We start from the raw sequence: 26,779 nt of genomic DNA, 5'->3' as shown, positions 1-26,779 counted from the left end.
CAACCACCGTCTCGGTCAACCCCCGTCTCGGTCAGGTCACCTACCGTCTCGGTCAACCACCGTCTCGGTCAACCCCCATCTTGACCACGTTCCTCTGGTGGTCGGGGTCGAGCACTGGTGCCGCCTCACACTCTGCTGCAGGTGGGACAAGTTGGGATGACGGGCACCTCTAACACTTCCTCGTGTGTGCGTGTGTGTGTGTGTGTGTGTGCGTGCGCATGTGCGTGCGTGTGTGTGTGTGTGTGTGCGTGTGTGTAGATAGCGGCAGGCATGGCGTATATAGAGCGAATGAACTACATCCATCGTGATCTGCGAGCAGCTAATATTCTGGTCGGGGAAAATCTGGTGTGCAAGATCGCTGACTTTGGTCTGGCCAGACTCATAGAGGACAATGAGTACACTGCCAGACAAGGTAAGAGAGAGTGTGACAACTCTTGATGAGAACAGGACTTCATAAATACATTTGATTGATTGATTGATTGATTGATTGATTGATTGATTGATTGATTTTACAGGAGCCAAGTTCCCCATCAAGTGGACTGCTCCTGAAGCAGCTCTATACGGGCGTTTCACCATCAAGTCTGACGTGTGGAGCTTTGGTATCCTGCTCACTGAGCTCATCACAAAGGGACGCGTACCTTACCCAGGTAGGTGGGCGTGTCTTACTCTCTCCCTTCTTTTTTACAGACATGGGATATGTGTTACTAATAAACATCTCTGTGCAGTGGCAAGAAAGAATATGTGTCTAATATGTACAGTATCTACAGTGGCAAGAAAAAGTATGTGAATTGTTTGGAAATACCTGGATTTCTGAATAAATTGGTCATAAAATGTGATCGGATCTTCATCTAAGTCACAACAATAGACAAACACAGTCTGCTTACAATAATAACACACAAACAATGATACGTTTTCATGTCTTTATTGAACACACTGTGTAAACATTCACAGTGCAGGGTGGGAAAAGTATGTGAACCCTTGGATTTAATAATTGGTTGACCCTCCTTTGGCAGCAATAACCTCAACCAAACGTTTTCAGTAGTGGCGTATCAGACCTGCACAACGGTCAGGAGGAATTTTGGACCATTCCTCTTTTCAAAACTTGGGATATTATTGGGATGTCTGGTGTGAACTGCTCTGCTGAGGTCATGCCACAGCATCTCAATCGGGTTGAGGTCAGGACTCTGACTGGGCCACTCCAGAAGGTGTATTTTCTTCTGTTGAAGTCATTTTGTTGTTCATTTACTTCTGTGTTTTGGGTCGTTGTCCTGTTGCATCACCCAACTTCTGTTGAGCTTCGATTGGCAGACAGATAGCCTTACATTCTCCTGCAAAATGTCTTGATGAACTTGGAAATTCCCTTTTCCGTCGATGATAGCAAGCTGTCCAGGCCCCGAGGCAGCAAAGCAGCCCCAAACCATGATGCTCCCTCCACCATACTTTACAGTTGGGAGGAGGTTTTGATGTTGGTGTGCTGTGCCTTTTTTTCTCCACACATAGTGTTGTGTTCCTTCCAAACAACTCAACTTTAGTTTCATTTGTCCACAGAATATTTTGCCAGTAGCGCTGTGGAACATCCAGGTGCTCTTTAGCGAACTTCAGAAGTGCAGCAATGTTTTTTTTTGGACAGCAGTGGCTTCTTCTGTGGTGTCCTCCCATGAACACCATTCTTGTTTAGTGTTTTACATGTCGTAGACTCGTCAACAGAGATGTTAGCATGTTCCAGAGATTTCTGTAAGTCTTTAGCTGACACTCTAGGATTCTTCTTAACCTCATTGAGCATTCTGCGCTGTGCTCTTGCAGTCATCTTTGCAGGACGGCCACTCCTAGGGAGAGTAGCAACAGTGCTGAACTTTCTCCATTTATAGACAATTTGTCTTACTGTGGACTGATGAACATCAAGGCTTTTAGAGATAGTTTTGTAAACCTTTCCAGCTCTATGCAAGTCAACAATTCTTAATCTTAGGTCTTCTGAGATCTCTTTTGTTGGAGGCATGGTTGATATCAGGCAATGCTTCTTGTGAATAGCAAACTCAAATTTTGTGAGTGTTTTTTATAGGGCAAGGCAGCTCTGACCAACATCTCCAATCTCATCTCCAATCTCCTGAACCCAATTAGCTTTAGGAGAAGTCATTAGCCTAGTGATTCACATACTTTTTCCAACATACAAATATTAATTTTCACAGTCTCCTGCCTCAGTTTGTATGATGGCAATTTGCATATACTCCAGGTTGTTATGAAGAGTGATCAGATGAATTGCAATGAATTGTAAAGTCCCTCTTTGCCATGCAAATGAACTGAATCCCCAAAAACCATTTCCACTGCATTCAGCCCTGCCACAAAAGGACCAGCTGACATCATGTCAGTGATTCTCTCTTTAACACAGGTGTGAGTGTTGACAAGGACAAGGCTGGAGATCACTCTGGCATGCTGATTGAGTTTGAATAACAGACTGGAAGCTTCAAAAGGAGGGTGGTGCTTGGAATAATTGTTCTTCCTCTGTCAACCATGGTTACCTGCAAGGAAACATGTGCCGTCATCAATGCTTTGCAAAAAAAGGGCTTCACAGGCAAGGATATTGCTGCCAGTAAGATTGCACCTAAATCAACCATTTATTTGATCATCAAGAACTTCAAGGAGAGCGGTTCAATTGTTGTGAAGAAGGCTTCAGGGCGCCCTAGAAAGTCCAGCAAGCGCCAGGACCGTCTCCTAAAGTTGATTCAGCTGCGGGATCAGGGCACCACCAGTACAGAGCTTGCTCAGGAATGGCAGCAGGCTGGTGTGAGTGCATCTCAAATCAAATCAAATCAAATCAAATTTTATTTGTCACATACACATGGTTAGCAGATGTTAATGCGAGTGTAGCGAAATGCTTGTGCTTCTAGTTCCGACAATGCAGTAATAACAAGTAATCTAACTAACAATTCCAAAACTACTGTCTTGTACACAGTGTAAGGGGATAAAGAATATGTACATAAGGATATATGAATGAGTGATGGTACAGAGCAGCATAGGCAAGATACAGTAGATGGTATCGGGTACAGTATGTACAAATGAGATGAGTATGTAAACAAAGTGGCATAGTATAGTATAAAGTGGCTAGTGATACATGTATTACATAAGGATACCATCGATGATATAGAGTACAGTATATACGTATGCATATGAGATGAATAATGTAGGGTAAGTAACATTTATATAAGGTAGCATTGTTTAAAGTGGCTAGTGATATATTTACATCATTTCCCATCAATTCCCATTATTAAAGTGGCTGGAGTTGAGTCAGTGTCAGTGTGTTGGCAGCAGCCACTCAGTGTTAGTGGTGGCTGTTTAACAGTCTGATGGCCTTGAGATAGAAGCTGTTTTTTTTCTGCACGCACAGTGAGGATGGCCTGGTGTCAAGAAGGGCAGCAAAGAAGCCACTTCTCTCCAGGAAAAACATCAGGGACAGACTGATATTCTGCAAAAGGTACAGAGATTGGACTGCTGAGAACTGGGGTAAAGTAATTTTCTCTGATGAATCCCCTTTCCGATTGTTTGGGGAATCTGGAAAAAAGCAAAGACAAGGTGAGCGCTACCATCAGTCCTGTGTCATGCCAACAGTAAAGCATCCTGAGACCATTCGTGTGTGGGGTTGCTTCTCAGCCAAGGGAGTGGGCTCACTCACAATTCTGCCTAAGAACACAGCCATGAATAAAGAATCAGGACCAGCACATCCTCCGAGAGCAACTTCTCCCAATCATCCAGGAACAGTTTGGCGACGAACAATGCCTTTTCCAGCATGATGGAGCACCTTGCCATAAGGCAAAAGTGATAACTAAGTGGCTCGGGGAACAAAACATCAATATTTTGGGTCCATGGCCAGGAAACTCCCCAGACCTTAATCCCATTGAGAAATTGTGGTCAATCCTCAAGAGGCAGGTGGACAAACAAAACCCCACAAATTCTGACAAACTCCAAGCATTGATTATGCAAGAATGAGCTGCCATCAGTCAGGATGTGGCCCAGAAGTTAATTGACAGCATGCCAGGGTGGATTGCAGAGGTATTGAAAAAGAAGGGTCAACACTGCAAATATTGACTCTTTGCATCAACTTCATGTAATTGTCAATAAAAGCCTTTGACACTTATGAAATGCTTGTAATTATACTTCAGTATTCCATAGTAACAATCTGACAAAAATATCTAAAGACACTGAAGCAGCTTACTTTGTGAAAATTAATATTTGTGTCATTCTCAAAACTTTTGGCCACGACTGTACACTGTGAATGTTTAAATGATGTATTCAATGTAGACAAGAACAATTCAATAATTTGTGTGTTATTAATTTTATGACCAATTTATATAGAAATCCAGGTAATTCCAAATGGTTCACATACTTTTTCTTGCCACTCTATGTCTCTTTCTCCCTCTCTACCACTCCCTCTCCCTCCTCTTCTCTAGGTATGAATAACCGGGAGGTCCTGGAGCAGGTGGAGAGAGGCTACAGGATGCCCTGTGCGGTGGGTTGTCCTGCCTCCCTCCATGAGCTGATGGTACAGTGTTGGCGCAGAGAGGCGGACGAGAGACACACCTTTGAATACCTGCAGGGCTTCCTGGAGGACTACTTTACTGCTACTGAACCCCAGTACCAGCCTGGAGAGAACCTGTGACCACGCCCACACGCACACGCACATACAGACACGAGTGTTCACAGACAGACACTCACTCACATAAATACAGACACACACACACACAGTTTTTGTAGGCTGTAGCGTGCCAGATTGTGCCTTAAATCTTTACTCAGTGTGATATGATGATGAGGATGATGTCTTCACTTCCAATGCTTTTTACTCTTTAACCATCTTTCATGTCAAAGTGGATTTTTACTGTAATCCTTTTTAAGTCTGTTGTTTTTTTTCGAGTTTCTGAATCTGGTGGGTAAATGCTGCCAGAGGCGTCTTGCCCGTAGGGGGCACGTGCCCCCTCAAAGAATGTGCCCTGTTTAAAAACGTTTAAGAAATAAAATTATATATATATATATATATATATATATATATTGTTGTTGTTTCTCTGCAATACCACTAGCCACCTAGAAATGTTATGAAGTTGTCTTTAGTTAGCCCAGCTCTCCCAACCTCATAACTAACTACCAAGAAGCCATTTCAGACTATCAGTCAAGTTAGAGTAGCTAGCTTGTTTGTCTTAGCTTGAATGCCTGCTGTCAAGGTTGGTAAACTTTAGAAAAGCCAGCTATAACTACATGTGTTGAATAAGACTCACATTCCTTTCAATCTGTTACCCAGATTTGAGCAGACATGCAGAGAAGAATGCTGCCAATGGTTGCCGATGTTAGAAATAGGCCTAGCTTGTGCATCATTATCACTAGCTATCACTAGCTATCACTAGCTATTACTAGCCATCACTAGCTATCACTAGCTATCACTAGCTATTATTGGCTATCACTAGCTATCACTAGCTATCACTAGCTATCACTAGCTATCACTAGCTATCACTAGCTATCACTAACTATCACTAGCTATCACTAGCTATCACTAGCTATCACTAACTATCACTAGCTATCACTAGCTATCACTAACTATCACTAGCTATCACTAGCTATCACTAACTATCACTAGCTATCACTAGCTATCACTAACTATCACTAGCTATCACTAACTATCACTAACTATCACTAGCTATCACTAGCTATCACTAGCTATCACTAACTAACAGGGAAGAAATCTGAGGTGTGAGCACGGAGCGCGACTGGGCCAAGCTAGAGCAGCTTGTGAAGTTGCTGGAGCTGTTCGCAATCCACACTGACTTCAAACTGACAGCCGGTCACTGTCTGATGTGGTACCGTGCCGTCTCAACCTCGAGTCACACTTGCAGTCAACTACTGTTACAAAACAGTTGGCACTGGTCCTCCTGAAGTCACTGCGTGAGCGCTTTGCATGCATACTGAATAATCTGGCAGCAAACTTCATCCTCACTCTACAGCAGCTTGCTCAACATAGATGGAGCCACTGATGAGGGAAGCAGAGTCTTTTGTACTTCAGCAAATCAGAGAGTACAGCCGTGGAGCAGCAGGACCCCAAGCAAGATGTCAGCACGTTGAATCCAGCAAGCATCTCGACCACAGTTCTTCAGAAATATAGTTTCCTCGCAACGAGGATAGTCCAGCCGGAGGGTCAACCTGTCAGGGCATTGTGTCCTGTGTGAGCTGTGGAAATACCTGGAAGAGGTCAAGGTGAGCATGTTTACAGAGTTACCTCTCCAGTTCTGGCAGGCAAGGATGGCTGTTCATCCAAAGCTGTGACATCTGGCACTGGATCTGGTTTCTGCCCCTGCATCCCAAGCATTCGCGGAGAGGATAATCAGCCTTTCATCAGGCTTGAAAAACCGAACGACAACCTCTTTGGAATGCAGAGTCTTCTTGAAGATAATCCAGAGAATCTTGTTTGGATGAACAGAATCATACACACACACACCACACACACACACACACACACACAGACACACAGACACACACACACACACAGACACACAGACACATACACATACACATACACACACGCACATACACACACATACACACAGACACACACACACATACACAGACACACGCACACACACACATACGCATACATACACACACACACACACACACACACACACACACACATACACACACACACACACACATACAGACACACACACACATACACACACACACACACACAGTGTTGCATTGCTTATGTTTTTGGTGTCGTTGCAGCTGTTTTTATGAACCCAATTTGAAGGGGTTAGTCACAGTGAGTCACATGTTTCACATAAACAAACCATGTCACATGACTTCCTTTGTTGTTTCTGTCACATAAAGGTACTTGATTCTTCTTCCATCTACTAGTAAAGTTACAAAAGCATTAGATTGGTGTAAACATGGACAAGAGAGTTTCCTTGCACCAGTCTAGGCGCTTATCCTTTAAATCCAAGTCAAATTAGGATGGATTTATAATTTAAACTTTACCGAACATATTTCCTGGCCAGGGAGTTGTATAGAGTCCTCTAGTGACCAAAAGCCTGTGGCCGCGCCATTGAGGACGTTAGCCATTTTGATTTAGTCAACTGGGTGGGATTTCCAACTTCATTGTCTGATCTCTCCGGATGACCCGGTTAGCATGACCTGATGACCCGGTTGTAGTCGTGACAAAATGTACTATTTCAAGATGGAGATGTCCTCAACGGTGCTGCCCATGTTCTCACAGACACCATCATGACACAGATACAAATCAAATCAAAGATTTGCTGTCTATCCAAGATGCTGTCTATCCAAGTCTATGGTCCCATCTCCTTATGTATTACTGCCCCCCAGTGGCAAGATGTGAAATCCCCCCAAAACGAACTATAACACATAGAGTGGGGCAAAAAAAAGACTTACAGAAAACGTTTGACCTCTGTCATTGCCAACAAAGGGTATATAACAAAGTATTGAGATAAACTTTTGTTATTGACCAAATACTTATTTTCCACCATAATTTGCAAATAAATTAATTAATAATCCTACAATGTGATTTTCTGGATTTTTTTTCTTCTAATTTTGTCTGTCATAGTTGAAGTGTACCTATGATGAAAATTACAGGCCTCTCTCATCTTTTTAAGTGGGAGAACTTGCACAATTGGTGGCTGACTAAATAATTTTTTGCCCCACTGTACATGACTCCTCCCGCATAGGCTGCTTTCATTTTATTTTTGTACAGGTTTCTTTGATGATTGTAACCTTCTGTTGTTTCAGATGTTTCTGACCTTCTGTTGTTTCAGATGTTTCTGACCTTCTGTTGTTTCAGATGTTTCTGACCTTCTGTTGTTTCAGATGTTTCTGACCTTCTGTTGTTTCAGATGTTTCTGACCTTCTGTTGTTTCAGATGTTTCTGACCTTCTGTTGTTTCAGATGTTTCTGACCTTCTGTTGTTTCAGATGTTTCTGACCTTCTGTTGTTTCAGATGTTTCTGACCTTCTGTTGTTTCAGATGTTTCTGACCTTCTGTTGTTTCAGATGTTTCTGACCTTCTCTTGTTTCAGATGTTTCTGACCTTCTGTTGTTTCAAATGTTTCTGACCTTCTGTTGTTTCAAATGTTTCTGACCTTCTGTTGTTTCAAATGTTTCTGATCTTCTGTTGTTTCAAATGTTTCTGACCTTCTGTTGTTTCAAATGTTTCTGATCTTCTCTTGTTTCAGATGTTTATGGTAAAGGCTATTCCACAATACCTGTGTGTCTTGATTCCATTGTTTCTAAGTGTAGCCTCCACACACATTTGTATTTCTATACTCATAAACACAGACACACACACACACACATTTTGACTGGTGTGGCCAGTCTACTACAAATTGGGTTCCTCCTGTGGTTAGGTCAGTTTGTCTGCAGTTGTATCTATGCCATCACTGTCCCTCATAACCATAGGGTTACAACCGGTTATTATAGCACTGACTCAGTGCCCTACTCTCTCTCGCTCTCTCTAAATGTCAACGGTTAAGCTAACATAGGCTAATGTGATTAGCATGAGGTTGTAAGTGACAAGAACATTTCCCAGGACATAGACATATCTGATATTGTCAGAAAGCTTAAATTGTTGTTAATCTAACTGCACTGTCCAATTTACAGTAGCTATTACATTGAAATAATACCATGTTATTGTTTGAGGAGAGTGCACAGTTATGAACTTGAAAATGTATTCATAAATTAATTAGGCACATTTGGGCAGTCTTCATTCAACATTTTTAACATAAATACAATGGTTCATTGGATCAGTCTAAAACTTTGCACATACACTGCTGCCATCTAGTGTCCAAAATCTAAATTGCGCCAGGGCTGGCCTTTCTCTTGCATTTTAAAGATGATGGTACAAAAGAAATGCATGTTTTTTTCTTTGTATTATCTTTTACCAGATCTAATGTGTTATATTCTCCTACATTTCTTTCACATTTCCACAAACTGCAAAGTGCTTCCTTTCAAATGGTATCAACAATATGCATATGTTTGCTTCAGGTCCTGAGCTACAGGCAGTTAGATTTGGGTATGTCATTATAGGAGAAAATTGAAGGAAAAAAAAGGGGGATCCTTAAGAGGTTTTAAGGGCTTTATTGGCATGGGAAACATATGTTAACATAGCCAAAGCAAGTGAAGTAGATATCTCTCTCTCCCTCGCTGTCTCTTTCTCCATCTCAGTTCTTTCTCTGACGACTCTATCTACCCCCACCCCCATCGGCATTGCGTAACCCAGACAACAGGTTCTGATATAAGAAAAAAAGAAAAAAAAAATACACTTCCCAGAGTACTTATCGGTAGTACCGAGGCCAAATACGGGTCCCCGGATGGGACTGACAGCCAGGCACGTCTGGCGAGAAACGAGAGGCGAGATTGCAGTGTGAGAGACAGAGAGACAGAGATAGAAAGGGGGATATCATATCGCGGGGAGAGAGAGAAACGGACGAAATATTTGGTTCTTTCCTCTGTTTTCTTCCAGGAACATCTGTCCCGCGCCTGTCTGCCACGGGATCGCTCTAGCAGGGTTTGAGGAGTGTTCCTGTGTGTGCGTGTATGCAGAAGGGGTATCCGCCCCCCCCCCTGTCCGTTTCCCCTTCTCTCCAAATCTTCTCCCTTTTTTTTATATTTTTCTCCGTTTTCTGGTCTCTGCTGTTGATGTACACCAGCTTGTTTTTAGAGAAACGGTTTTCTGTGTCGGAGCCCTGCACACACACAGACAGATAGAAGTGCGAGGCACGGAGAGGAGACAGACAGACAACGACGTTAACTGGAGGAATGAACGGAAAATGCTGTGCGCCAGCGGTGGCAGCCGTGATATTACCGATAAATTCGTGACCCGCGCGACGAAAGGAGAGAAGACCCGCTGCAGCACCAAGCCTCTCCCGGTGAGTGCGCATGCATCGTCTGTCTGTATACACAACCCATATTTGCATACTGGGCTGTTCTAGCGCCGCTGCCAGAATCGCGCGGCACCGCTGCATTTTTTTTATTGAAGGAATTTGTATTAACCTCGGCGGTGCCGTTATAACTCGCGCTGGGTCAGTCTGTCACTGATGTGGTGGACTTCCCTCTAATTACTGATGGCGATCACGCACGCACGCACACACACACGCACACACACACACACACACACACACACACACACACACACACACACACACACACACACACACACACACACAGTTAAGGTTATTGTTTCTGCTGGTTGTGAAACCCAAGATGTCTACCACACAAACACACATTCACACAGATCCGTTACTGAGACAGACTGTCTCTCATCTGCATTCACCGTGAATGGACGTGGTCGGTCTCGGAGCTCAATGGAACATTCGGTGCTCCGGTGCTGCTGTGGCGCGAGCACTGGGCGCGCACCGACAGATGTTTACTCTAATTTACTTGGAGATAGAGAAAGCCCAGCTAGCACGTACCATTCTGAGAACAATATGTTTCTTCCAGCTCGGTGAGAGTGTGCTTGTCCTGTGTTTATCTTGTATACAACCTTCCCAGAACTTTCTGGAAATGGTGCAGGATCGTTGCTTGGTTTTGGAACATTCTCAGCACATTTAAGGAACTTGGCAAAAAAAAACAACAACATTATTTTCTTGTTCATTTCATTACTTTACATTTAATTGACATTTTTGTTAATGTTCTAGGAACAATCTCTCCAAATGGTTTGACAATGGGAACATTCACAAATAGTTCAGAGAACGTTAAGAAAGCAACTTCTTCTGTGGGAATTTCAGTACTTCTGCATAATGTTTCCTACATTTACTCGTGGTTCTATTTAAAACCATGTTTTCAGATGGTTCTGAGAACATTCCATATTTAAAAAAAAAAAACTTTTAGTAACGTTCAGAGAACGTTCTAAGAATGTTATTTAAAAACATATTAATTCTGTTCTCAGCATCAATAAAACTCTATCTTGTAAAGTGTGTTCAGGTGTGTTGGCCCTCGCCCACTAATTGGCCTCACCTGGTTTTATTGAGCGCTTGTTTCCTTTGAAATTGGGTCAGTTTGAATAGACTAAAAGGAACTGTTTTGTATGTGTAAAAAAACAAATTGATTTAGTTCCATCCTGGTGGCGCAGTGGACTACTACCATGGATAAATGACAGGTGATTTGAACAGGTGAGTTCAAATCCCACTGCATGATTAATTCCTCTTTGTACTTGGAGTTCCAAATGAAGCTAGCAGTCTTATTGAAAGGTTCAGTGAAAGTGTTAAGGTTAAGTCATATAAAAACCTCCAAATAACCTTAATAAAACCTTCCAGGAAACTTTTCAAGGAACCAGAGTAAAATGTTCTCAGGACCTCCCTGGAACCAGAGTAAAACGCTGTCAGGACCTCCCTGGAACCAGAGTAAAACGTTCTCAGGACCTCCCTGGAACCAGAGTAAAACGCTCTCAGGACCTCCCTGGAACCAGAGTAAAACGCTCTCAGGACCTCCCTGGAACCAGAGTAAAACGTTCTCAGGACCTCCCTGGAACCAGAGTAAAACGTTTTCAGGACCTCCCTGGAACCAGAGTAAAACGCTCTCAGGACCTCCCTGGAACCAGAGTAAAACGTTCTCAGGACCTCCCTGGAACCAGAGTAAAACGTTTTCAGGACCTCCCTGGAACCAGAGTAAAACGTTCTCAGGACCTCCCTGGAACCATAGTAAAACGTTCTCAGGACCTCCCTGGAACCAGAGTAAAACGTTCTCAGGACCTCCCTGGAACCAGAGTAAAACGCTCTCAGGACCTCCCTGGAACCAGAGTAAAACGTTCTCAGGACCTCCCTGGAACCAGAGTAAAACGTTTTCAGGACCTCCCTGGAACCAGAGTAAAACGTTCTCAGGACCTCCCTGGAACCAGAGTAAAACATTCTCAGGACCTCCCTGGAACCAGAGTAAAACGTTCTCAGGACCTCCCTGGAACCAGAGTAAAACGTTCTCAGGACCTCCCTGGAACCAGAGTAAAACGTTCTCAGGACCTCCCTGGAACCAGAGTAAAACGTTCTCAGGACCTCCCTGGAACCAGAGTAAAACGTTCTCAGGACCTCCCTGGAACCAGAGTAAAACGTTCTCAGGACCTCCCTGGAACATAAAAAAATAAACTTTCCCAGAACAGACAACATTTTCACTTCTGTTCTTAGAAGTCAGGAAAAGTATGGCTCCCGAGTGGCGCAGCGGTCTAAGGCACTGCATCTCAGTGCTAGAGGCGTCACTACAGACCCTGGTTTGATTCCTGGCTGTATTACAACCCGCCGTGATTGGGAGTCCCATAGGGCGGCGCACAATTGGCCCAGCGTCATCCGGGTTTGGGTTTGGCTGTCATTGTAAATGAGAGAAAGAGAAAGATAGCCCAGGGCCAGTGTACGTGTGTCCTGACAGTGTATTTTATTTAGGGCCCTTATTGACATGCACAACTCGTGCACGTGATGCAGAATGATATGTTTTAAAGGGAGAGTCGTCTGTATGGGTGTGGGTATGTATGTCTGTATGGGTGTGGGTATGTATGTCTGTATGGGTGTGGGTATGTATGTCTGTATGGGTGTGGGTATGTACGTCTGTATTTGCGTAGGTGTGTGTAGGCGTGTATAGGTGTGTGTGTGTGTGTGTGTGTGTGTGTGTGTGTGTGTGTGTGTGTGTGTGTGTGTAGGTGTGTGTGTGTGTGTGTGTGTAGGTGTGTGTAGGTGTGTGCCATTTGTGGATATATAATAGCGTAGACCTATTGTGTACCTGTGTGCTCGGTGGTGGTAGTCATAGAAACAGCCTTGTATCGCCACGGATGTTCTCGCTGTCCTTATAGGCCAGGTCAGCAGTCAACACACACATCTATACAGAAACGCTGAGTGTTTGTCCTGGACTGCTTCATGTAGGTATTTGTTTGGCTGGAGTTTGTGTCTCTCTGGGTGTGTGTGTGTGTGTGTGTGTGTGTGTATGTGTGTGTCACACACCCTTTCTAACTGAAGGTCATGACCCTGACAGTTAGAGTTGTGGTTCTAGTTCTATTTCAGCTAGTTCTGGTTCTAGTTCTGGTTCTAGTTTCTAGGGAGTTTTTCCTAGCCACCGTGCTTCTACACCTGCATTGCTTGCTGTTTGGGGTTTTAGGCTGGGTTTCTGTACAGCACTTTGAGATATCAGCTGATGTACGAAGGGCTATATAAATACATTTGATTTGATTTGATTTGATTCTAGTCCAGTTATTTCTAGTTCTGGTTCTAGTCCAGTTATTTCTAGTTCTGGTTCAAGTCCAGTTATTTCTAGTTCTGGTTCTAGTGCAGTTCTTTCTGGTTCTCTGGTTCTAGTCCAGCTAGTTCTGGTTCTATTACAACTAGTCCAGGTTCTAGTTCTATTCCAGTTAGTGTCTGTGTGTGTGTGTGTGTGTGTGTGTATATTCCAACACAATGCATTAACATTGGCCCAGCAACACAATGAGACCCAACCGAAACATGAGAAAACAAAAAGATAATTACTTGAATCATTGGAAAGAATTTACAAAAAAACAGAGCAAACTAGAATACTATTTGGCCCTAAACAGAGAGTACACAGTGGCAGAATACCTGACCACTGTGACTGACCCAAACTTAAGGAAAGCTTTGATTATGTACAGACTCAGTGAGCATATCCTTGCTATTGAGAAAGGCCGCCATAGGCAGACCTGGCTCTCAAGAGAAGACAGGCTATGTGCACACTGCCCACAAAATGAGGTGGAAACTGAGCTGCACTTCCTAGCCTCCTGCCCAATCTATGACCATATTAGAGACACATATTTCCCTCAGATTACACAGACCCACACAGAATTTGAAAACAAAACCAATTTTGATAAACTCCCATAGCTACTGGGTGAAATATCAGTGTGACATCACCGCAGCAAGATTTGTGACCTGTTGCCACAAGAAAAAGGCAACCAGTGAAGAGCAAACACTTTTGTAAATACAACCCATATTTATGCTTATTTATTTTCCCTTTTGTACTTATTTGCACATCATTACAACAGTGTATATTTTCATAATATGACATTTGAAATGTCTTAATTCTTTTGAAATTTTGTGAGAATTTCTCTCTCTCTCTCTCTCTCTCTCTCTCTCTCTCTCCAGTCTGTCTGTCTGTCTGTCTGTCTGTCTGTCTGTCTGTCTGTCTGTCTGTCTGTCTGTCTGTCTGTCTGTCTGTCTGTCTGTCTGTCTGTCTGTCTGTCTGTCTGTCTGTCTGTCTGTCTGTCTCACAACAGCTGGTTTAACATTAGCTGCTGTAGGACCATAACCTCTGACTAGAGGGGCGGCGGCGGTGGGGAGAGAACATGATGGAGAGAGGAGAGTGCAGGCAGAGAAAAAAACGATAGAGGGAGAGAGCGTGTGTGTCTAGCTCACTAACAAGCTGGAAAGAATCAGCTCAATTATTAAAGAGGAGAGAGAGGAGAAGCTCTCACCCATACCCACACACACACACACACACACACACACACACACACACACACACACACACTCCATCTACCATTCTCTTGTCCTCTCTCATACACACACCTGCACACATAACTCTTCTCTCTCTCTCTCTCTCTCGCTCGCTCACTCTCTCAATACACACACATACACACACACACACTCTAACAGTGTCTCATTTGCGTATTGATTAGACACTGGAAGTCTGAAAAGAGATGTGTTACAGTGTTTGTGTGTGGATGCGTTTATATTTGTGTGTGTGTGTGTGTGTGTGTGTGTGTGTGTTCACAGAGCAAAAGATGACGCAGATGATCAGACAGGTGACAGATTATAAAACATTTATAAGTGGTTTATAAGATGTTCATTTGCCATTCCTCTAACATTGTCGCATCATTAACACAACAGATAAAGGTTCTGCTCCTCATTAACACAACAGTTAAAGGTTCTGCTCCTCATTAACACAACAGTTAAAGGTTCTGCTCCTCATTAACACATTTGCTCCTCATTAACACAACAGTTAAAGGTTCTGCTCCTCATTAACGCAACAGTTAAAGGTTCTGCTCCTCATTAACACAACAGTTAAAGGTTCTGCTCCTCATTAACACAACAGTTAAAGGTTCTGCTCCTCATTAACACAGCAGTTAAAGGTTCTGCTGTCACGACTCCTACCGAAGGTGGCTCCCCTTCCTGTTCGGGTGGCGCTCGGCGGTCGTCGTCACTGGCCTACTAGCTTCCACTGATCTTTTCCTCCCCGTCCTTGTCTGTTTATTAGTTACACCTGTTGTTAATTAGGTTTATTAGTTGGGCTTTATTAGCCAGCCGGCCTGCCTGCTGGGTGTGGGGGATTGTTTTACGTGTACTCTTTGTACACGCATGTATGTCACGGTTGTTCGTGTACGTGAGCTGTTTTTTGGGACTTTTTAGTTCCCCCGTGTTTTGGGGCATCCCGTTTGAGTGGCGTCTGTTTTCACCTGGTTGGTGTATGAAGAAGTAGCCTACTCTGAACTCTGTCTCCTGCGTCTGACTCCTTCCTCCACTACACCCCAGGCATTACATCTGCTCCTCATTAACACAACAGTTAAAGGTTCTGCTCCTCATTAACACAACAGTTAAAGGTTCTGCTCCTTAACACAACAGATAAAGGTTCTGCTCCTCATTAACACAACAGTTAAAGGTTCTGCTCCTCATTAACACAACAGATAAAGGTTCTGCTCCTCATTAACACAACAGTTAAAGGTTCTGCTCCTCATTAACACAACAGTTAAAGGTTCTGCTCCTTAACACAACAGATAAAGGTTCTGCTCCTCATTAACACAACAGGTAAAGGTTCTGCTCCTCATTAAGACAACAGTTAAAGGTTCTGCTCCTCATTAACACGACAGATAAAGGTTCTGCTCCTCATTAACACAACAGATAAAGGTTCTGCTCCTCATTAACACAACAGTTAAAGGTTCTGCTCCTCATTAACACAACAGTTAATGGTTCTGCTCCTTAACACAACAGTTAAAGGTTCTGCTCCTCATTAACACAACAGTTAAAGGTTCTGCTCCTCATTAACACGACAGATAAAGGTTCTGCTCCTCATTAACACAACAGTTAAAGGTTCTGCTCCTCATTAACACAACAGTTAAAGGTTCTGCTCCTCATTAACACAACAGTTAATGGTTCTGCTCCTTAACACAACAGATAAAGGTTCTGCTCCTCATTAACACAACAGTTAAAGGTTCTGCTCCTCATTAACACAACAGTTAAAGGTTCTGCTCCTCATTAACACGACAGATAAAGGTTCTGCTCCTCATTAACCCAACAGTTAAAGGTTCTGCTCCTCATTAACACAACAGTTAAAGGTTCTGCTCCTCATTAACACAACAGATAAAGGTTCTGCTCCTCATTAACACAACAGTTAAAGGTTCTGCTCCTCATTAAGACAACAGTTAAAGGTTCTGCTCCTCATTAACACAACAGATAAAGGTTCTGCTCCTCATTAAGACAACAGTTAAAGGTTCTGCTCCTCATTAACACAACAGATAAAGGTTCTGCTCCTCATTAAGACAACAGTTAAAGGTTCTGCTCCTCATTAACACAACAGTTAAAGGTTCTGCTCCTCATTAACACAACAGATAAAGGTTCTGCTCCTCATTAACACAACAGTTAAAGGTTCTGCTCCTCATTAACACAACAGTTAAAGGTTCTGCTCCTCATAAACACGACAGTTAAAGGTTCTGCTCCTCATTAAGACAACAGTTAAAGGTTCTGCTCCTCATTAAGACAACAGTTAAAGGTTCTGCTCCTCATTAACACAACAGTTAAAGGTTCTGCTCCTCATTAACACAACAGTTAAAGGTTCTGCTCCTCCTTAACACAACAGTTAAAGGTTCTGCTCCTCATTAACACAACAGTTAAAGGTTCTGCTCCTCATTAACACAACAGTTAAAGGTTCTGCTCCTCATTAACACAACAGTTAAAGGTTCTGCTCCTCATTAACACGACAGTTAAAAGTTCTGCTCCTCATTAAGACAACAGTTAAAGGTTCTGCTCCTCATTAAGACAACAGTTAAAGGTTCTGCTCCTCATTAAGACAACAGTTAAAGGTTCTGCTCCTCATTAACACAACAGTTAAAGGTTCTGCTCCTCATTAACACAACAGATAAAGGTTCTGTTCTAGGAGTGTTAATGATGAATAGTTTTTCTTTTCTCTCCCACTCCTTCTCTTCCTCCCTCTCTTTATTCCTTTCTCTCCCCTGCCTCTTCACCCCCTCTTCCTCATGTCTCTCACCCCCTCTACCTCATGTCTCTCACCCCCTCTACCTCATGTCTCACCCCCTCTACCTCATGTCTCTTCACCCCCTCTACCTCATGTCTCTCACCCCCTCTACCTCATGTCTCTCACCCCCTCTTCCTCATGTCTCTCACCCCCTCTTCCTCATGTCTCTCACCCCCTCTTCCTCATGTCTCTCACCCCCTCTTCCTCATGTCTCTCACCCCCTCTTCCTCATGTCTCTCACCCCCTCTACCTCATGTCTCTCACCCCCTCTTCCTCATGTCTCTCACCCCCTCTTCCTCATGTCTCTCACCCCCTCTTCCTCATGTCTCTCACCCCTTCTTCCTCATGTCTCTCACCCCCTCTACCTCATGTCTCTCACCCCCTCTACCTCATGTCTCTCACCCCCTCTTCCTCATGTCTCTCACCCCCTCTACCTCATGTCTCTCACCCCCTCTTCCTCATGTCTCTCACCCCCTCTTCCTCATGTCTCTCACCCCCTCTTCCTCATGTCTCTCACCCCCTCTTCCTCATGTCTCTCACCCCCTCTTCCTCATGTCTCTCACCCCCTCTTCCTCATGTCTCTCACCCCCTCTACCTCATGTCTCTCACCCCCTCTACCTAATGTCTCTCACCCCCTCTTCCTCATGTCTCTCACCCCCTCTTCCTCATGTCTCTCACCCCCTCTACCTCATGTCTCTCACCCCCTCTACCTCATGTCTCTCACCCCCTCTTCCTCATGTCTCTCACCCCCTCTTCCTCATGTCTCTCACCCCCTCTACCTCATGTCTCTCACCCCCTCTTCCTCATGTCTCTCACCCCCTCTACCTCATGTCTCTCACCCCCTCTACCTCATGTCTCTCACCCCCTCTTCCTCATGTCTCTCACCCCCTCTTCCTCATGTCTCTCACCCCCTCTACCTCATGTCTCTCACCCCCTCTTCCTCATGTCTCTCACCCCCTCTTCCTCATGTCTCTCACCCCCTCTTCCTCATGTCTCTCACCCCCTCTTCCTCATGTCTCTCACCCCCTCTACCTCATGTCTCTCACCCCCTCTACCTCATGTCTCTCACCCCCTCTACCTCATGTCTCTCACCCCCTCTTCCTCATGTCTCTCACCCCCTCTACCTCATGTCTCTCACCCCCTCTTCCTCATGTCTCTCACCCCCTCTACCTCATGTCTCTCACCCCCTCTTCCTCATGTCTCTCACCCCCTCTACCTCATGTCTCTCACCCCCTCTTCCTCATGTCTCTCACTCCCTCTTCCTCTCCACTGGAAGGTAGTGTCTGCTGGGATCACACACTTCATGAGAGAGAGAGAGAAAGAGAGAGAGAAAGAGAGAGAGAAAGGGAGAAAGGGAGCTAGAGAGAGAAAGGGAGCGAGAGAAAGAGAGAGAGAAAAAGAGAGAAAGGGAGAGAAAGAGAAAGGGAGAAAAAGAGAGAAAGGGAGAGAGAGAAAGCATTTCCTCAGCGTGAGCTATAGTGAGATAAGACAGAGAGAGGAAGAGATAAGGACGGAAGACGGGAGGAGGAGAGGGGGAATGGGGGAAGATTGATGAATGCACTGCACACTCAGGCTCCTGGAGCGAGGGGGGAGGGGGGGGGCAGACAGGGAGGAGGACGGGTGGAGAAAGAGAAGAGAGATAGAGACGGGAGAGAGAGAGAGACGGGGGAGAGAGAGAGAGAGAGACGGGAGAGAGAGATAGAGACGGGGTTGGGATGGATTGAGAAAGAGGCTGATTGACTGGCAAGGAGAAGAAGGGCTGTTCTTATCCTTTCAACAAAGTAATAATCTGAGGGACAGTACATGTGTGTGTGTGTGTGTGTGTGTGTGTGTGTGTAAATGTGCTTGGTTGGTTGGTTGGTTGGTTGGAGGGGTTATTTACAGTGCCTAGTGAAAATCGAAACACCCCTTGCACACCCTTCACATTTGGCTGCCTTAAAATGTAATCTAAATAGTGATTACATTCGATTCCCCCCCCCCCCCCCCCCCAGCAACACAACGATAACAGCCACGATAGAAGCAGCGTTACCCATGCAGAGCAAGGGGAACAACATCTAGAAGGCTCAGAGCGAGTGAAGGTGAACGCTATTAGCGCACGCTAACTAGCTAGCCATTTCACTTCGGTTACACCAGCCTCATCTCGGGAGTTGATAGGCTTGAAGTCATAAACAGCTCAATGCTTGACGCACAACGAAGAGCTGCTGGCAAAACGCACTAAAGTGCTGTTTGAATGAATGTTTACGCGCCTGCTTCTGCCTACCACCGCTCAGTCAGATACTTAGATACTTGTATGCTTGTATGCTCAGTCAGATTATATGCAACGCAGGACACGCTAGATAATATCTAGTAATATCATCAACCATGTGTAGTTAACTAGTGATTATGATTGATTGTTTTTTATAAGATAAGTTTAATGCTAGCTAGCAACTTACCTTGGCTTACTGCATTCGCGTAACAGGCAGTCTCCTTGTGGAGTGCAACGAGAGAGAGGCAGGTCGTTATTGCGTTGGACTAGTTAACTGTAAGATTGCAAGATTAGATCTCCCGAGCTGACAAGGTGAAAATCTGTTGTTCTGCCCCTGAACGAGGCAGTTAACCCACCCTTCCTAGGCCTAGGTCATTGAAAATAAGAATCTGTGCTTAACTGACTTGCCAAGTTAAATAAAGGTATTAAAAAAAAAGATTTCCGATTGTTATGAAAACTTGAAATCGGCCCTAATTAATCAGCCATTCCGATTAATCGGTCGACCTCTAGTCTATATAAGGTCCCACAGTTGACAGTGTATGTCAGAGCAAAATCCAAGCCATGAGATAGAAGGAATTGTCCGTAGAGCTCCGAGACAGGATTGTGTCGAGGCACACATCTGGGGAAGGGTACCAAAACATTTATGCAGCTAAGAACACAGTGGCCTTCATTATTCATAAATGGAAGAAGTTTGGAACCACCAAGACTCTTCCTAGAGCTGGCCGCCCGGTTAAACTGAGCAATCGAGGTAGAAGGGCCTTCTTCAGGGAGGTGATCAAGAACCCGATGGTCACTCTGACAGAGCTCTAGAGTTCCTCTGTGGAGATGGGAGAACCTTCCAGAAGGATAACCATCTCTGCAGCACTCCACCAATTAGGCCTTTATGATAGATTGGCCGGATGTAAGCCTCTCCTCATTAAAAGGCAGCCTACTTGAAGTTTACCAAAAGGCACTTAAAGGACTCTCAGACAATTAGAAACAAGATTCTCTTGTCTGTTTGAAACCAAGATTAAACTCTTTGGCCTGAATGCCAAACGTCACTTCTGGAGGAAACCTGGCACCATCCCTACGGTGAAGCATGACCGGTGTTCAGCGGCAGGGGCTAGGAAACTAGTCAGGATCGAAGCAAAGATGAACGGAGCAAAGTACTGAGAGATCCTTGATGAAAAGCTTCTCCAGAGCGCTCAGGACCTCAGACTGGGCCGAAGATTCACCGTCCAACAGGACAACGACCCTGAGTACACAGACAAGACAACGCAGGAGTGGCTTCGGGACAAGTCTCTGAATGTCCTTGAGTGGCCCAGCCAGAGCCCGGACTTGAACTCGATCAAACATCTCTGGAGAGACCTGAAAATAGCTGTGCAGCGACACTCCCAACCTGACAGAGCTTGAGAGGATCTGCAGAGAAGAATGGGAGAAACTCCCCATTTTTTTTTTTAATAAGTCTGTAACGTAACAAAATGTGGAAAAAGTCAAGGGGTTTGAATACTTTCTGAAGGCACTGTATGAAGAGGATAAAACAGTATGTAAACATTAACGTGACCAGCGTTCAATGACTGTATGGGCAGCAGCCTCTAAAGCCAGGTGGACACTACACGATTTTGGCCCTGATTTAGCTGTCGCAGACAAGTTTTTGAGATCGGAGACAAAATCCCCGTTGCCTACTCGAGGCATGCTGCCGTCACCGACACTCGTTTAATGTGAGCAGGTCAGAGACACAAACATGGGGCTACCGATCTCGTCTTTAAGCAGTCCCAGACATGTTGAGTTAGAGTATCTCATGATAAGCTGTTGACCACACTATTTACCAAGAGAGTTTTCATCTATAGTTTTCGTAGATGTCTATTTACCACCACAAACCAATGCTGGCACTAAGACGGCACTCAACGAGCTGTATAAGGCCATAAGCAAATAAGAAAATGCTCATCCACAGGCGGCGCTCCTAGTAGTCGGGGACTTTAATGCATTGAAACTTAAATCCGTTTTACCTCATTTCTACCAGCATGTTACATGTGCAACCAGAGGTTAAAAAAAACTCAAGATCCCTTTTACTCTACACACATAGACGCGTACAAAGCTCTCCCTCGCCCTCCATTTGCCAAATCTGACCATAACTCCTGATTCCTGCTTACAAGCAAAAACTGAAGCGGAAAGTACCAGTGACTCAGTCAATAAGGAAGTGGTCAAATGACGCAGATCCTAAGCTACAGGACTGTTTTGCGAGTACAGACTGGAATATGTTCCGGGATTCTTCTGATGGCATTGAGTTGTACACCACATCTGTCACTGGCTTCATCAATAAGTGCATTGATGACGTCATCCCCACAGTGACCGTACGTACATACCCCAAACAGAAGCCATGGATTACAGGCAACATCTGCACTGAACTAAAGGGTAGAGCTTCTGCTTTCAAGGTGCGGGACTCTAACCCGGACGCTTATAATAAATCCCGCTATGCCCTACGACGAACCATTAAACAGGCAAAGCGTCAATACAGGACTAAGATTGAATCGTACTACACCGGCTCCGATACTCGTTGAATGTGGCAGGACTTGCAAAATATTACGGACTACAAAGGGAAGCACAGCTGCCCAGTGACACGAGCCTACCAGATGAGCTAAATAACTTCTATGCTCGCTTCAAGGCAAACAACACTGAAGCATGCATGAGCGCATCAGCTGTCACACTCTCCGTAGCCGATTTGAGTAAGACCTTTAACTTGTTATGGCTGCAATCCCGATATCGGGATAAGTGTCATCAACAACCGCTGAATAGCATAGCGCTACATACTATAAATATTTATATTCTTGAAATCACAAGTGCAATATAGGAAAACACAGCTTAGCCTTTTGTTAATCCACCTGTCGTGAAATTGAAATTATGCTTTACAGCGAAAGGAATCCAAGCGTTTGTGTAAGTTTATCGATCGCACGACAAAACATTAAGTACACTTAGCATCAGGTAGCTCGGTCACAAAAATCAGAAAAGCAATCAAATTAATCGTTTACCTTTGATGATCTTCGGATGTTTTCACTCACGAGACTCCCAGTTACACAACAAATGTTATTTTTGTTCCATTAAGAATATTTTTAGATCCACAATACCTCCGTTTGTTTGTCGCGTTATGTTCAGAAATCCACAGGAAAGAGCGGTCACGAAAACGCAGACAAATTCCAAATAGTTTCCATAATGTCCACAGAAACTTGTCAAACATTTTTTATAATCAATCCTCAGGTTGTTTTTAAAATATATAATCGATCATATATCAACCGTAAATGTCTTTCACAGTAGGAGAGGGAAAAGCAATACCTATCCAAACTCTGTTGCGTGAGCAAAACTCATGTGACCACTTGACACGATGTTATCGTTCTGGCTCATTTTTCAAAATAAAAGCCTGAAACTATGTCTGAAGACTGTTGACACCTTGAGGAAGCGATAGGAAAAGGAATCTAGTTCATATCTCTTGAAATGGAGCAAAGGGAGGCTATGGAACATGGAGTTTCAAAATAGAAGCCACTTCCTGCTTTGATTTTCCTCAGGGTTTCGCCCGCAATATCAGTTATGTTATACTCACAGACAATATTTTGACAGTTTTGGAAACTTTAGAGTGTTTTCTATCCAATACTAATATTAATATGCATATATTAGCAACTGAGACTGAGGAGCTGGCCGTTTACAATGGGCACCTTTTCATCCAAGCTACTCAATATTGCCCCTGCAGCCATAAAAAGCCATAATTTATGTCCAAATAGCTACTTTTGTTAGTGCATTTTGTAAACAAATCCAAAGTCACGAAGCGCGTTCACTAGGAGCAGACGAAAAGTCAAAAAATTCAGTTACAGTCTGTAGAAACATGTCAAACGATGTATAGAATCAATCTTTAGGATGTTTTTAACATAAATCTTCAATAATGTTCCAACCGGAGAACTCCTTTGTCTTCAGAAATGCAATGGAACGGGAGCTACCTCTCACGTGAACGAGCATCACAAGTTTGTGGCACTCTGCCAGAGCACTGACTCAAAGAGCTCTTATGAGCCCGTCCTTTACAGTAGAAGCCTTAAACAAGATTCTAAAGACGGTTGACATCTAGTGGAAGCCTTAGGAAGTGCAACATGACCAATATCGCACTGTATCTTCAATAGGAAATTAGTTGAAAATCGACCAACCTCAGATTTCCCACTTCCTGGTTGGATTTTTCTCAGGTTTTTGCCTACCATATGAGTTCTGTTATACTCACAGATATCATTCAAACAGTTTTAGAAACTTCAGAGTGTTTGCTATCCAAATATAATATAATATATAATATGCATATATTAGCAACTGGGACTGAGTAGCAGGCAGTTTACTCTGGGCACCTCTGGGCACCTTATTCATCCAAGCTACTCAATACTGCCCCCAGCCATAAGAAGTTAACTACAGCTCAGCGTTCAACACCATAGTGCCCTCAAAGTGCATCACTAAGCTAAGGACCCTGGGACTAAACACCTACCTCTGCAACTGGATCCTGGACTTCTTGACGGGCCACCCCAGGTGGTAAAGGTAACAACACATCTGCTACACTGATACTTAACACGGTGTCCTCTCAGGGGTGCCTGCTCAGTCCTCAGTATTTTCCTGGCACCACTTCGCCAGGGCTCTCACCTCCTCCCTGTGGGCTGTTTCGTCATTGTTGGTAACCAGGTCTACCACTGTTGTGTCATCAGCAAACTTGATGATTGAGTTGGACACGTAGTCATGGGTGAACAGGGAGTACAGGAGGGGGCTGAGCACGCATCCATGTGGAGCCCCCGTGTTTAGGATCAGCGTGGCGGTGGTGTTGTTTTCTACCTTCACCACCTGGGGGCGGCCCATCAGGAAGTCCAGGACCCAGTTGCACAGGGAGGGGTTCAGACCCAGGGCCCTGAGCCTAGTGATGAGCTTTGAGAGCACTATGGTGTTGAATACTGAGCTGTAGTCGATGAACAGCATTCTTACATAGGTATTCCGCTTGTCCAGATGGGACAGGGCAGGGTGCAGTGTTATAGTGATTGCGTCTTCCGTGGACCTATTGGGCCGGTGTGCAAATTGAAGGGGGTCTAGGGTGACAAGTAAGGTAGAGGTGATATGATCCTTAACCAGCCTCTCAAAGCACGTCATGATGACAGAAGTGAGTGCTACGGGGCGATAGTCATTTAGTTCAGTTACCTTCGCTTTCTTGAGTACAGGAACAGTGGTCGACATCTTGAAGCATGTGGGGACAGCAGACTGGAATAGGGAGAGATCACGTGATTATATCTTGCTGTGTGTGTTCTTGAGTGGGTGTGTGGTCTCGGATAAGTGTGTGTGTGTGTGTGTGTGTGTGTGTGTGTGTGTGTGTATGTGTGTGTGTGTGTGTGTGTGTGTGACTGGCTGTCAGTACCTACAGTTGAAATGTTCACAAGACGGCCATTGTTGTTCAAACAGCCAGCAGCCTTCTCCTTGGCAACCGGAGCTGCAGCAGTAACCCACGGCAACTGTGGAACAGGGGGAGGAGTCAGGAAGTCATGCCGCAGCACAGAGGCCCCTCTCCAAAACACTGGCCTCAAGGTCTGTGTATAGTGTGTGTATGTGTGTGTGTGTGTGTGTGTGTGTGTGTGTGTGTGTGTGTGTGTGTGTGTGTGTGTGTGTGTGTGTGTGTGTGTGTGTGTGTGTGTGTGTGTGTGTGTGTGGAAAGTGTGTGCGACTGTTCATGTGTGTGCATTGTGTGTGTTTGTACTGTGCGTGTGTGTTCATGCGTGTGTGCACTCCTGGCTGCTCCCAGCTGTCGCTGTTGGTCACATGACCTGACTGAGGGGTGGCCATCAGCAGAGCCAGGAAACTGCCTTGAAGAGAGAGAGAGAAAGAGGAAGGAGAAGAGGTGGGGGAAGGAAAAAAGGGTCAGGCAAAAGAGGAGAGGGAGGGAGGGAGGGGGAGGAGGAGATGGGGAGATGGAGGGAAGGGGAGGGGTGGTGGGGGATGAGGGGGGATGGATGGTGAGGGAGGGGTGGTGGGGGAGAAGGAGAAGAAGGGAGAGAGAGGTAGAGGGAGAGAGGTAGTGAGGTAGAGAGGTAGAGGGAGAGAGGTAGTGATGAAGTCAGGTATAGAGGTAGAGAGGTAGTGAGGGAGAGAGGTAGTGAGGTAGTGAGGGAGAGAGGTAGTGAGGTAGTGAGGGAGAGAGGTAGTGAGGTAGTGAGGGAGAGAGGTAGTGAGGGAGAGAGGCAGAGAGGTAGTGAGGGAGAGAGGTAGTGAGGTAGTGAGGGAGAGAGGTAGAGAGGTAGTGAGGGAGAGAGGTAGTGAGGTAGTGAGGGAGAGAGGTAGTGAGGGAGAGAGGTAGAGAGGGAGAGAGGTAGTGAGGTAGTGATGGAGAGAGGGAGAGATGTAGTGAGGGAGAGAGGTAGTGAGGTAGAGAGGTAGTGAGGGAGAGAAGGAGAGAGGTAGTGAGGGAGAGAGGTAGAGAGGTAGTGAGGTAGTGAGGGAGAGAGGGAGAGAGGTAGTGAGGGAGAGAGGTAGTGAGGTAGTGAGGGAGAGAGGTAGTGAGGGAGAGAGGTAGTGAGGTAGTGAGGGAGAGAGGTAGTGAGGGAGAGAAGGAGAGAGGTAGTGAGGGAGAGAGGTAGAGAGGTAGTGAGGGAGAGAGGTAGTGAGGGAGAGAGGTAGTGAGGTAGTGAGGGAGAGAGGTAGAGAGGGAGAGAGGTAGTGAGGGAGAGAGGTAGTGAGGTAGTGAGGGAGAGAGGTAGTGAGGGAGAGAGGTAGTGAGGGAGAGAGGTAGAGAGGTAGTGAGGGAGAGAGGTAGTGAGGGAGAGAGGTAGTGACGTAGTGAGGGAGAGAGGTAGTGAGGGAGAGAGGTAGTGACGTAGTGAGGGAGAGAGGTAGTGAGGGAGAGAGGTAGTGAGGGAGAGAGGTAGTGAGGTAGTGAGGGAGAGAGGTAGTGAGGGAGAGAGGTAGTATATTCGGTTCTTCTTGTCTTCATATAACTACAGCATGTAGGTTCCTGCAGAAACAACATTACAGAGAGAGAAGCTTTTATACACTTCCCCCTATACCTACACCCTACACCCTAGCTCCTAGCTTTTATACACTTCCCCCCTAGCCCCTACACCCTAGCCCCTAGCGTTTACATAGTCACACCTTTGTAGTGCTCCACCAGCTGTTGCACAGAGTCAAACTGTGTGCGTGTTGTTATGTAATATCCTCCACTGTCCAGCTTCCTGATCTTATAATGCTTGACATGGTCACCTTTACCATCATCCCAGTCACAGATAGACAGAGAGTAGGCACCTGGAGATAGGAGAGAGGGGAGGGAGAGAGAGTGAGGGGGAGAGGGAGAGAGAAA

The 26,779-nt window shown here is 44.9% G+C and overlaps 2 protein-coding genes across 5 annotated transcripts in view; both read left to right on the top strand.

The window, feature by feature from the left end:
- The window catches only part of LOC110487886 (proto-oncogene tyrosine-protein kinase Yrk), a 64,023-nt gene extending 58,984 nt beyond the window's left edge, over positions 1-5,039 (top strand). For 3 of the 4 annotated variants that reach the window (XM_036971171.2, XM_036971170.2, XM_090227470.1), the window contains 3 exons: positions 259-412; positions 516-647; positions 4,443-5,039. In XM_036971171.2, coding sequence (XP_036827066.1) covers positions 259-412; positions 516-647; positions 4,443-4,651 — 495 coding nt within the window. In that variant the 3' untranslated portion in view covers positions 4,652-5,039. The remainder of the gene's footprint in view (positions 1-258; positions 413-515; positions 648-4,442) is intronic. The other variant, XM_090227471.1, reaches the window with a different exon arrangement.
- A 4,303-nt stretch (positions 5,040-9,342) lies between these two features.
- LOC110487885 (uncharacterized) overlaps positions 9,343-26,779 on the top strand; it is a 43,740-nt gene continuing 26,303 nt past the window's right edge. Inside the window, exon 1 of the mRNA XM_036971829.2 lies at positions 9,343-9,910. The gene's annotated coding sequence lies outside the window, so the exon portion shown is untranslated. The remainder of the gene's footprint in view (positions 9,911-26,779) is intronic.

Source organism: Oncorhynchus mykiss, chromosome 30 (genome assembly GCF_057628025.1).
Source record: "Oncorhynchus mykiss isolate SJ-2025 chromosome 30, ASM5762802v1, whole genome shotgun sequence".
Lineage (NCBI taxonomy): Eukaryota > Metazoa > Chordata > Actinopteri > Salmoniformes > Salmonidae > Oncorhynchus > Oncorhynchus mykiss.
This window is presented reverse-complemented; position numbering and strand designations above follow the sequence as displayed.